Here is a 13333-nt window from a genome sequence, read left to right on the forward strand (position 1 = left end):
TCGGACGAAATTATCATCGCAGCGAGGCGGGAACTTCCCCACACGGACGTCTACAATCTGCTAAGGAGTCCACATTTTGATAAACTAAATGCTCTGGCAGACACGGTGTCCGATGCGGAGCTGAAGATATTCATGCGAGATAATCGCCGGCGACCTTTTGCCCCCCTGCCCCGCCCAGCCCCCGCCGAAACACCAAGAAGGAATCCGAGGAGAGGAATCCCTGCGCCCCCTCCCGAGCCCCACCCCGAAGAGGAGTCGCCGGAGGGTGCGTCGGGGCGTCGCTGCTGCGATGTCGCCGCTGGACGAAGGAGGCGGCCGAGAGAAGAAGAATCCACCCACCCCGCACGCCTGGGGAGCGACACAGGAAGTACATGAGACGGATGGAACGGCGTTAGGAGGAACAAGCAGTGTTAAGTAAACCATCTCAGCTCGATCCCCAGGGAGGACAAAAAAAAAAAAAACCCAAAACAAGAAACTGACATTCCGGGAGCTTCCCTTCTGGAGATTTTTAATTTACTTAAGAAAGCTTATCTGATCAAATTAGATCAAATAAATGAATCACCGCTGGAAGCCAGTGGACTCCCTGGAAGTTGAGCTCGAGACAGAGATTGGAATTACAATTTAAGATTATAATCTAACAACATCTAATATATGTATGTTCATTGCGTTCAATTAACTTACAAGTTGTACGCTTAGCATGGTTAAACATATTCTATTTTTCTTATGTAATATATTAATGTTTATATTTCTTGAAGGTAATAAAGGGATATTTTTAGTTTCATAAACATTAATCACTCCCGTTACATTGATTAAATAATTAAATAATAATGTAATAAAACAAAAAGTTATGACCCCTGGTAGTGAGACGGGCGTGATAGGATGCCATTTTATAATGTAGAGAAGCAACGACAATAAAGCATCGTTCTTCACACGGACATTGCTCCTTGTCCGTCGTGATCCCTTGTCCCCTCCCTGGAATGCAGGCGCTGCACTCTTGCATGGACGTGTGCCAGATCAGCAGCAGTTGTGCACGCGGCGGTAACGACCCTAAAGAATTCAAATACAAATATCACACTCCAAAATTTTAATTTTATCTCTTCCTTCTAATTAATGAATAGCAATCAGTGTGGGCGCAGGATGCGGCCTTTCTTTGGGCTCCCTGCTCTGGTATGCCAGACTGGGGTTCTGGACTTGTGAGTTGGGTTCTGTGGGTTTGATGAGGAAAATAATCTTGTACATCAAACCGCTCTGGAATGCCGGAACGGAATCCACTGCGACTCCAATATTATGCATGCTTGTCTCACTGCCAGGGAAACGTTATCGATAATTATTGAAGATGTTCTTCGTGATGTTTTTAAAATATTATTATTAATATTGTTATGTAATGTAATGTCACTCACGAGGTTCATGTCATCTGTTCTGGATTCCAGAACAGAAATAATATCACATAAAGTATTGTATACATCAATTATATCATGTATATATTCCTTGTATAGCATTACAATTTATTATTATTATACTTATTTTAAAATGCAAATAGTAATAAATAGAGGAAATAAAGTCGGGGGAACCGTCAAATTCGGAGCAACTGACGTCCTGGTATATTTTTAGGAACCAGGACAATAAGACCATACCCTCGAATGTAGGCGGGAGGAGGCGGGCTTACTTCGGGGGTTCCCCCCTTATTACATGTATTGAATAGCTGTATATTTGTGTATGATTGTTGCTTATAGTTGATAATTGTCTAAATTATATGATAATGCAAATTCAGTATGTAATATAATAATGTAATAAAGGGAATTATTATTATCAAACCTTAGAAATATACATTACCATGATATATCATTTTGTCTCAAAAAAATGCAAGTAAAATATATTCAATCCGCATGCAAGAAAGAAGCCAAATTTATGGGAAATGATTACTGCTGTAAAGAGTTAACCATAAAGGTGAAGCAATAAGTAAAAAAAGAAAGAGCATTGGGTTAAAAGTGAGACGTCATTTGCGGCAGCGTATCCCATACTACAAATTGGCCGTTGTTTTACCTTACGTAATGAATCCTGTAACAACGCTGGATTTCCGTGTGGATTATTTTACTTCTATGAGTTTGCAATGCTTTCTGCATGCACGTGGATTTGTTTACAGAAGGTATCAGGGTTGGTGATTTCAACGTTAGGTGTAATTATCCACGAATAAGTGAGACGAACACCACAGCTTAGAAATCGATGCAAGTCTGAAATATCGAGATGTACGTAGGTTCGAGACTAAACGCAGGGCCATGAAATTAGGTGGGTGGCAGAAGTTCGCGCTGTTGCCACGTCGGAGCACAACCCCGTGTGTTCGAAGGTTTAAGAGAATGAAAGATCTCGTTGTATACGTGAGTTAAGTCATAAGTCATGGCAACTATTTTTATCCTGGCGAACAGGGGACAACACGAAAAATCTAAGATATACGTTTGAAAGTGTATGGAATGAACCTTCGGATGAAGCTATCAGATGAAGTCTGAATTCAGGAGACTCTCGTAGGGAAGAGGCAGGACATTGGACAACAGTGTTTTTTATGGCATGAACAACTAGAACACAAGACTACACTGTTCACAACCTTCAAAGTAGTCACCCAGATTATCCACTGTTCGATAGGGCATGGCATGCACACCCAATTCTTCCCGTAGCTCTGTATGGCATTCCCATGCATTTCTGCTACAGAGAACTGCTATTTTAGCGTATGAACGTACGTGCTTCATGACCTCCATTTTCGAACGCTGTCATTCACCGACTGAACTTGGGTACATGCTTATTTTCTCACCTTTGTTCACATACACCATCCGATGGCTTCTTTCGAAAGTACATTTCATACACTTTCAATCGTATATCTTAAATTTTTAGTGTTGTCCTCTGTTCGCGAGGAAAAAAATAGTTGCCATACTTAACCGACGTATACGTATATGGGACTCAATTTCTGAAGCCTGTAACGAACTTTCAATTCAGACGATAACCAGCTCTCTATCGAGTGGGATTCGAAAGTGCCTCGGAGAGAAGTCGGTCTGATACTCGAACTAGGCAACGCAGCCCGGTGGACGTTGCCACACAGTGCGCGGGAACCAGCGACTTTTGTCCCGCTCTCGCTTTGCTTTTCCCATATGTGGCAACAGCGCAATTCTGTCCAGCCGCCTATTTTCATGATCGTGCGTTTAGTAAGCTGGAATGTAAGTCATATGAATAGTTCACCTTGCTTTGCTATACAATTTACTTTATACATAGCAAAGTTTGTGGACGTTTGATACAGATAACATTATATCTCTTGTTTGGTGTACAAAGACTCGAGTTTTCATTTTTTTAAGTATTTTTTAAAGTTTTTTTTGGTAAGAATTCGAAATGCATCAAATCGAGGATGATGCATTTTCGGTGCATCCATCGACAGAACATGTAATTTTGGTTTCTTCGAAATGGTCGTGACTTATATCACTTGATGCATTTTTTTGTGTCGCCCGGAGCAACAGATGATGCAAGTGCCCCTTAATGCATTTCAGTGTGTATTTTGATACACTAGAAGTGCATCATGTTATGCACTTTTATGTGTTTCCGAAGTCAATATTTGTGTCATTTGACACATTCTGGGTTATGTGTGCTGCTTCATTCTGAGATGAATAATTTCAATGTTTCTGAATGTTGTTATATCTTCCGCTTCCAGTCCTAAATGCGGTACTTTTACAGCATTTTCAATAAAAAGGAGCTTTGTACTTTTGTTTTGCCTCCAATAACATTTTGTCTTCATTAACTTACATTTCCTTCCATGTTACAGGTCCGATGGTTGGTGGCGAAATAGTTCGTAACATTGGATTTCCGTGGCTGATGAGGTCTGTTGGAATCCTCAACATCTTGTATTGTCCTCTCCTCGTAATCCTCGGTTACGTCGTCGACAATCCTCTGGAGTCGCAGGTAAGAAAACTTATACGTGTTGGTGTTTTCTTGTTACTGTGCCTACACAGAACAGTCCTAATTGCGAACAATGCCTAAATCGTTCTAATTTCAAACACGCAAAAGTAAGAAATAAGTCCATGTCCTAATTGCGAACACATAAAAGTGAGAAATAAGTCCATGTCCTAATTGCGAACACACAAAAGTTAGAAATAAGTCCACATCCTAATTGCGTACACATAAAAGTGAGAAATAAGTCCATGTCCTAATTTCGAACACACAAAAGTGAGAAGTACGTCCATGTCCTAATTGCGAATACACAAAAGTGAGAAATAAGTCCATGTCCTAATTGCGAACACATGGAACTGAACAAGGAACTGTTTTTGAAAACAAATAAGGGTAGTGACCCAGAGATATGTAGCCAACCTGCTATCATTTGTAAATCCTTCCAAATCATTCCACCATTCAGACTTAATCAGACTTTTATTTGTGCGTTCGTTAATGTCTCGACAACCCCTTGGTACCGAAAAAGATGTGGAACTCCTTCAAGATAAATGTGTTCGCAATTAGAACACAACCTTATTCCTGTTCAGGCAGCAAGTGTTTGAAATTAGGACTGTTCGCAATTTCGACTGTTCGCAGTTACGATGACACCGCCTACACTACTATTGATAAGAGTTAATGGCCCATGGAACAAGTGGGCAGGGGCGGCGCCAGAAATTTTCGACCAGGTGGGCAGAAGCTCCATAGTAATAGATTAGGGTGGGCAGTATAAATGTAAGACGTATGTATCGCCCTCTCTCATACACTCCCGATTTTCCTCTTACTTCTTTTCCCTTTCCTTGTTTTCCTCTTTATCTTTTCTAATCTATTCTCGCATCTTGTTCCATTTCCTTTCGCTTTGTCTCTGATGGACACAATTATTTCAACGAAGTGTTTACACATGTGCAGCCATACCCCAGCCATACATTCTAATCACATTCTTTCATGCATGTTAATACAGTGAAATAAATGTGAATTAGGTTTAAGCTTGTGTTGCAAATACAAGACACATACTTGATTTTATGTATTCGGCGAAAGTGATAGAAAGTGCAATGGTAGACAATCGTGAAGTTTCTCGTAATTTCTGAGCATAGTATTTTCATCGTATAAGTTTTTGACTGAAAGAGTTTTCTTACTCCTTGGGGGTCACTTTTCTTAGCTTACAAGGTTTGTACAACTGACAAATCTATCTGAATGTTCGTAGTAGCAGCGATTGGGCGCCAAAATTTGAGGGGCAAGAACAATATACGCAGGGGTGCCCATCCCCCCATCAAGGGCCAATGGCGCATCCCCACAAAAATCATGTCCATGTCATCCGCCCCCCCCAAAATCATATCATTTGCGCCCTGAAACTATATCGTAATCCCTACACCGAAACTAACTTTTTTCTTAGTTTTTTGTTACAAATGATGCACCTGCTTTAAAATAAGCAGTATACCAACACTAAGCACTATATTTTAAGAAGTGATGTTACTCATGAATATGGAGAATATCGCTCATGTCTTGTAATGCAGCTATAGCATAAAAATTCATCCACCTCAGTAAAGCGTCAAACACGCATTGTTGTATCAAACACATTATTGCGAGCGAAGCAAGCAAGAACATTTTTACATCCATTTCTTTGCAGGCTTTCAAAAATATTAATTTAACGGGGTGTCAATACTTTCTTAGGATCCAGGTATATTTAGTCTTTTCCAACTTCTGTTTTGGCACGTTCGGGGTCGAAAACGTGTCTTCACTACAGAAATCCCTTGACAATCTAAGATTTAACACTTTACCAAGAGCTTCCTATCTCCCCCTTTACATTTCATACTAAATCCTACCACAAAAATGTCCGTGCCAATTTTAGACTTACTGTTCATATTGTAGACTGGATATTAGTAATACACAAGAATTGGATACCTTAATGCTCAATGCCCCTCTAACTAAAATACCCGCCATAATGTAAGACTTAGAGTTGAATACTGTCCCCGCCAACGTTTAATTCAGAATTCCCCCCAGAACCCACATGTCAATTAAGGCCTAATATATAAGAGTTGGATATTTATCCCCCCCCTCCCTCGCACCTTCAATAATGACCTTAAACGCTTTCTTTTCTTCATCTAATGGATTAAATATGGTGAATTTAAGGTGTAAAATTTTTACCTGTATTTTGGAAAAATATATAAATGTTCGATTTTACCTTATTTGAAGGGAAAAATCCCCCAAAGAATCTCGATGGCGCAGCCTGCGCCATAATCCCGCGGAAACAAATTATTTGTTCATTGTCCATGAAGTATTCCTAGGCTAATGAAAGGTTATTTTGACAAAATATCACTCGTCATAAGTAATAAACAAGTAAGATTGAGAAATCTGTTCAGAATTTAAGAGATTATTAGCTAAGTTGCTATTCGTTTTCTGAAGAACTATCATATTACTAATGCGGGAGAAGCAATACACGTATGGTTACATGAACATATTTTTTGAGGTAACAAAATGATTTAGGACACAGGGAATTCATCGAAGTTGTTCATCGTACCAGTAATACTTCATCTATTTTTCATTGGGTTGTATGGCGTGACCATTTCGAACACACTAGAATGTCAACCTCTATCCTGTGCAGCATACCCTGGAAACTTTACACTTTCAGGGCAACGAGTTCCCGGCGCCTGGAACCACTGTCAAAGTAATAATTTATGAGGGTTTGTATTTTGAGTGTCAGCATGTGTTTGTTTTCCCCCCTTCGTTACTTTCATGTAATCACCATTGAACCTTATAACATCGTCATTATTAAAATTAGCAGAAAAATGACTTACAATAAAACAAATCAACCACAACTTACTCTTCCAAAAATGGAGTTTCATTAGTTTATACCTCTTAGAAAGTTGAGGTGGTAATTTCAATTGCACAGCGTTTCATTAGTGGATCAAGGCAGCTAATTCCATGAACAATGACGTTGTTTTCCGAATGTCTCAAATATTTGTCTCAGGCAATCACCCTCTTAAAATAGACGCATCTTCTGTGGTGATAAAATGCCACGTTTGGTGCGAGTTCTTTCTGTATATTTTTCCCCCAATGGCATAACGCTCTCGCATTATAATGAAGAGGTCCTGTGTTCGACTACCCCCCCCTCTGGTGGAAGCACAATGCACACGGGTTCGGACTACACGTTAAACTGTAGGTTTAGTCCCGATTAGCCTATCTGAGCATAAAAGTGGGCTTAGAAACAAACTAACAAAATCGTCTTCTATATACTTCGTGACATTACTTGTTTTCTTTACTTCAGCTGCATCTACAGATTCTGTTGACATTTTCCGCTGATTCATGTGACAAAATTTATGTGTGGAACGAGGATTTCTAAATAGGATAAGCCACTCATTAGCAATTGAATAATTCTGTAGCTTTTTCCATATATAACTGATTTATTAAAATTTATTCACTTCGGTATTGTAGTGATTGTTGTGATTCCTTCTTATTAGTAGAACGAATATAAAGTTGATATTTCGTATACCATATTGATATTTGAAGATGACAGGTATATAAAAATTGTAATGAAAGAAAAGGGACACTTCTGGAATTTCAATGCAGAGCTAATTAAAATTATATTATACTCTATAGCAAGCATGTCCAACTTCAATCAAGCAGTGATCTACTTTTTATCGTCACAACAGGCAGTGAGTTACTATTAATCGTTAATCTTTGCAAAAATTTGTACTTACTCAGCCATTATACAGTATTGAAGTTGAATTCAAATAACGTATATTCGTATAATTACAATAGATAGCTGCGTTCGACATGCCTGCTCTAGAGCATACTTAAACCCGAAGGTTTATGGCTGCAGCAACACAAGTCTTCCATCTGTCCCTATCCTGGGCAAGATCAATCCAATCTTTCCCATCCTTACCGATTTATTTTAGGTCCATCTCAACGTTATCCCTCCATCCTCATCTTAGCCTTCCTACTGGTCCCTTACCATCCGGTTTCCCAACAAGAATCCTGTAAACTATTCTTTCCTCTGCCATTCGTGTCACATGGCCTGCCCATCTAACTAAGTCTTCTTGATTAAATTATTCTCATATTAATTTAAAAAGTCGAAATAATGTATTGTGTTGCTGGTGGAAGTAACGCTAAGATGATGTTTAGATTTGTTTATTTGGAGATTATTTTAACCATAGCCAGGCCGGAATATATATACGTAGTGGAGGCCCGGAGCTGCAGCCTTCAAGTTCGCCCTCAATTCTGATTTAATCTTGATCATACCCTGCATAATTTTGAGCCTCCTAAGCCTACTAGCTGCTTTTAAACATGGAAGTATTAATTTGATCACAGTTTTTGTTTCAACAATGACAATAGTGGCTTTTTATGGGTTGGATAATATGTGAACATTTCCAGCATAGATAATATTCACAAGTAAAATATACATGTTATGAACACCAGGTTACACTTAAATATTTAATCATTCATATATCCCCGAGTATATGTACTTATTGAATTTGATTGGGTGGGCAATCGGGTGGGCACAGGAATTTTTGGGTGGGCGCTTGCCCACCCGTGCCCACCCCTGTCGCCGTCCCTGCAAGTGGGTGATTCACCGCTCAACAATGGTCTCGTCCGATCGACAGCGAACGAAGAGAACCAGCCAGAGACAGATGCACGGAAATCATCGTTCCCATATACGAAACAAAAGTAATAAATTGTGAGCTCGACTTTCCAAAATCCATTTCAATGTATTTTATGAACTGTAGGGATCCTTAAGAGAAACAAATATTTCAAAGCTGACAATTTTTGAATCAATTGTGCTGCATTTTACAGTGTTCTATATTTTGTCAGGGTTTTTCAAGAACTCAGTTTTAATTAAACAACTTCTAGATTTTTCTAGGATTGTTATGTGAAAGGTAATATTATATGTTTAGTGGTTGTAATTAGGTTTGTTATATTTGACCAGAACGACACCTAACAGGGAGGATACTTCCCCTTGTGCCAAATATATACATTATTATTATTATTATTATTATTATTATTATTATTACATTATATACAGGGTGTATCATAAGTAAAAGCGCAAACTGACACAGTTGAAAGTACACAATAATAGAAGCAAAAAAGTCTCAGTAAACATGGGTATGCAAAAGAGCTGTTTTCGAGATAATTGACAATGTGTGGTTACAAGCCGCCACTGACTTCATTGTTTGTAAACGTCGTCCTAGTTGGTAAAATGCTAATAATGTGTGCGAAGGTGTGGTTACAAGCCGTCACTGATTGCATTTTGTAAACACAGAGTGCTTTACTCCTTGCGCGTTCCGAGGTTTGCTCGGAACAGAAAACAAAACCGAACATTTCCGAGAGGTGGCGTTGTAATCAGACAGGATGGATACAAGCAGTACACAGTCGAATCGTAGTGTGGGAGTCACGTCAGTTGGGCTGTACTGCGTAGTGAAAATGGAACCTTACAGCAACACTTTGAACACCTCTTTTAACAGGTACGAGTGTACATACAGTAATTGTAACATACTAACGTAGTACTGTATTCCTTGTTAAAGTAAGTATAATGTTCAATAAAAGCAATGAGATAGATCTCCGATGACTTTTGTTCATGTATTATTAGCATTTTACCAACTAGGACGACCTTTACAAACGATGAAGTCAGTTGCGGCTTGTAACCACACATTCGCAATTATCTCGAAAACGGCTCGTTTGCAGACCCATGTTTACTGAGACTTTTTTTGCTTCTATTATCGTGTATTTCACCTGTGTCAGTTTGCGCCATTACTTATGATAAACCCTGTATATTATGAAATCGCGTTTGTTCCAAATTGAAACTCATACAGCATACAAGTTCTTTCACACTGTTTGAAGAACCCACATATTACCTATCCTCACTGACGTTCACGTTGCACTGCACCGACCATAACGTGCTAATTGAACGTGTGTAGAGTGCCACACACGTAAATTTGCCGTTGCGTAGAAACGAATTTTCGTTTCGTCTCCCTCTCTCTTAGCATCATGTGTTCTACCCTGCTCGAAAACCTTCGCTATTGTTGCCATATTGTCATTCCATTCCTGGACACACTCGCGCAAACATCATTGAAAACAATTGAATAGCGCTCCAGCTCGCGGTTCCCACCGTTCGGTAGGGACGGTAATGTGGCAATATAGTACGGCGTAGTGCTTGCTTCTTTTATGCAGTGCATGTTCACTGGCTAGCTAGTAACTAGTGTTGCCAACTGTAATAATGAAGCACTATTTCTGTCACGGAAGGGGAAAAGGCAGGTAAAGTGGCGGTGAGTTTTGTTGGATTGGAAGCACCACATTTTTATTTTATACTAAGTATTTGCCCGGTTTGACGTTGTGTGCGTGTATTGCGTGTGTGTATGTAAAAGTGTGTGTTTGCTAATGAACGTTAAATTCCATAATGCCTCCAGTTCTGTCGAAGTTGAAATCAAAAACCTTGCATAGCCAAGCTCGGGAAATTCTAAGCAACGTGCACGAGTTCATGAAGGAGGAAGCCAGTCATGGTGTTAGCATCCCAATAAAGCATTTTGGCAAGAGAGCAGCGAACAGCAGCAACAAATTGTTCAAATTTCATAATTTTGGAATTAATCAAAATAAATAAATTATGTGGCTCCATCATCATTTCAACTCTGGCTCCGGCACGTGTTCTTGTAGAAATTGCATAGACGAGGCTGTCATTTTTGCTGCTTAATGCGATACATATTGTTTTCTGTGTTAAAATTGCCATGCTTTGATGGGTGACCAAGTTCATAGCAGGGCCGGCGGAAGGGGAGGGCGTACCGTGCCATCGAAAGAGCGGCAAACTTTGAAGAGAAGAAAAAAATAAGCCTATTGAAAACTGTGATCGAGCGAGATATTCTTTTGCGCTGAATAGTATTGAAATAGCATAAGAAGTCTCATTATTTATTTTATATTTTGATGTTTTAGTTAGGAATATATTGATTTTCAATTTTCCGTTGCTGCGTAATGACCGGGGGGGGGGTCGAATAGAGCCGCCACCTCCCAGGGAGGCAAAATGACTAGCGCCGGCCCTGGTTCATAACAAAAGAAAAAGCCGCGCAGCTTATCGTCTAGTGGCAGTATATGTACTTGTTATTGTTGTGGAAGCCGGCATCCTTTGTAAATGTACAACAAAGGCAACCGACTGTCGCAGATCTCAGAGAGGAAATAATAATACTGCTTGAGGAGGAGTGTTATGGTGCAATTGTAGCGGTTTAACACGTTGGCATGTTATTATCTGCCGTTGCAGTTCCATACCAGTGTATACGGGTTTTGGGAGTGAAAAGTTAGAACGCCACCAGTGCATTAATGCAATGAAAAATAATATACATATATATATTTATTTTGTTTGAAATCACTCAAATAAGGAATCGTATGAAGAAGTCTTCTTTGCAGCATTTTTGGTAATTTTACTTATGTGTTAGTTCATATTTTGCGAATTTTTAGTCCATATGTATGTAGCTACATACAAAGCCACTTGTTAGTACATATTAATCCTAGTCCTGGTATAATGCATGACGTTTAAAACTCAACGTTAAATAGACCTGAATTCTCTAATTTTATTGTTGTACGTAACAGCTGTGCATCGGCGCACTGCAGCGATTTTTCTATCTGCTCCATTAGCAACACTGCTTCTTTAGTTGTTTCGCGCATCGCACGGCAGAATTATCTGCGCTGGACTTTTTTTTCTACGGCCACCAACAACAGGCTGTCTTCTTATCTGTCTAACCTTGCAACTGGCAGTGTGCGGAGCGCGTGACGTTCAACATCGCCAGAAACAGACAGAACTCTCTTCATTACCTAATAACTTTCACCAGGCTGGATTTCAGTAATCTCATCAAATGTAAATTGAAGAATATGATATGCTAGATGAAGTCTGGTTATGTATGCGATTTATAAATGTCCCTCCCAAATTCTAGATGAAATTTCGTCTATTTCCTTGCAGACAATCCTGATGTCGAATCCTCCCGCCATCAACTACAACACCACAGACGACGAGAGACCGACGAAAGCTGCTGCCACCTACAGGAGATTCTTCGACTCTGACGACAGCGACTAGCTAACAAATGAGCATCAACCGAAGACATAAAACAAAGCTGAAGTTACATGTAAGTTTCTTTCGTGTAAATTAAATTGAAATCTGGTTACGGGGATCGTATAGTAAGAATTCCTGAGGGAATTTAAATGGGAAGGGCAATGATTCAAGGCAACAGATCCCATTGTGGTAGGACTGGCAGAGACACCGAAAGCTAGAAATCAGACGAAACCAGGATTGGCTCGGTAGCTAAGTTGCTGTGGTTATCACAGCAAGGGTTATTTTCTATTACTTATTGGGAATAAATAATTCTGTGCGCTTCAACTGTAAGCAACGTCTTATGTATTCCTTTAACGCCGTAACACCCTCGAGAAATCAGTCTTCATTATTGTGGCACTGCATGTTAGTACGTAAGGTTTATGTCTTGCAGGAAGTTAAGTGGCACTAACTTACACAAATTGGGCGTTTTCTCTGTATGAATACTTGTTTCATGAAAGTATTTTTCTTGTACTTTTAGGGTACAGGAGCGATCTACAAGATGCGTTTGGAGAAAATATAAGTGGAAGACAACGAAAGTTCTCATGAGTCAGCTCTTTTCAACGTTCTCACTGTTTTGAAATGTGTACTTTCTCTGCGAAATTACCATGAAAATGATTTAGTTTCTAACCATATACTCTGAAATGAAATTTTATCCAGGACTTTCCGAAGTAAAGTGGGATTATTGTATCACTGTTAAAAAAATAAAAACTCAGTTACAACATTGTTCTTGAAGTGGTTTTACCTTTCAACATTTGTTGAATCTATCAAATTGTTTTAAAAATACTTATTGTAAACCAATGTTCTTTTTTTAAAAATATTCTAACATGTTTTCTTGAGAAATTTAGAAAAAAAAGCATAATTTTAATTGAGAATATATTTGAGAGCTAACTACGTCTTGAAAATATATATAATACTCCTATGTTTTCCTGGTATGTGCAAATGTTTCTGCAAATTTCCCTTCTGGATTTGCTTTTCTGTATCGGAACAGAGTGTAATTGGGTAATTGACAGCCAGATGTACTTCACTGACTTTGATCTGAGTGGAATCGCATCTACACATTCTGTGCTCAAATAATCATTAAAGGGAATAATTTTAATTTTACTGACGAGCATATATTTATCATAATCCATTCCTATTTTGTATGTTTTTAAAAAATGCTCTCAATACCGATGTAATCAAGACTTTGCAAAAGTGATTAGCGTTGTTGGCTACGATGCGAGAGGATTTGGGTTCGAACTCTGAGCGGAGAGAATGGTTTATTCATATTCTTTCAAAATACTCTCCTCTAAATTATAAAGTCTTCTTAAACCC

General features: G+C 39.1%; 1 protein-coding gene across 1 annotated transcript in view; it reads left to right on the forward strand.

Annotated features, from left to right (window-relative positions):
• Nucleotides 1–12597, forward strand: part of LOC145981484 (synaptic vesicular amine transporter-like) — a 51603-nt gene extending 39006 nt beyond the window's left edge. Inside the window, exons 10-12 of the mRNA XM_083114714.1 lie at nt 3800–3936; nt 11894–12056; nt 12501–12597. Coding sequence (XP_082970840.1) covers nt 3800–3936; nt 11894–12007 — 251 coding nt within the window. The 3' untranslated portion in view covers nt 12008–12056; nt 12501–12597. The remainder of the gene's footprint in view (nt 1–3799; nt 3937–11893; nt 12057–12500) is intronic.
• Nucleotides 12598–13333: the final 736 nt, after the last annotated feature.

This window comes from Lepisma saccharinum, chromosome 29, assembly GCF_977018435.1.
Source record: "Lepisma saccharinum chromosome 29, izLepSacc3.1, whole genome shotgun sequence".
Lineage (NCBI taxonomy): Eukaryota > Metazoa > Arthropoda > Insecta > Zygentoma > Lepismatidae > Lepisma > Lepisma saccharinum.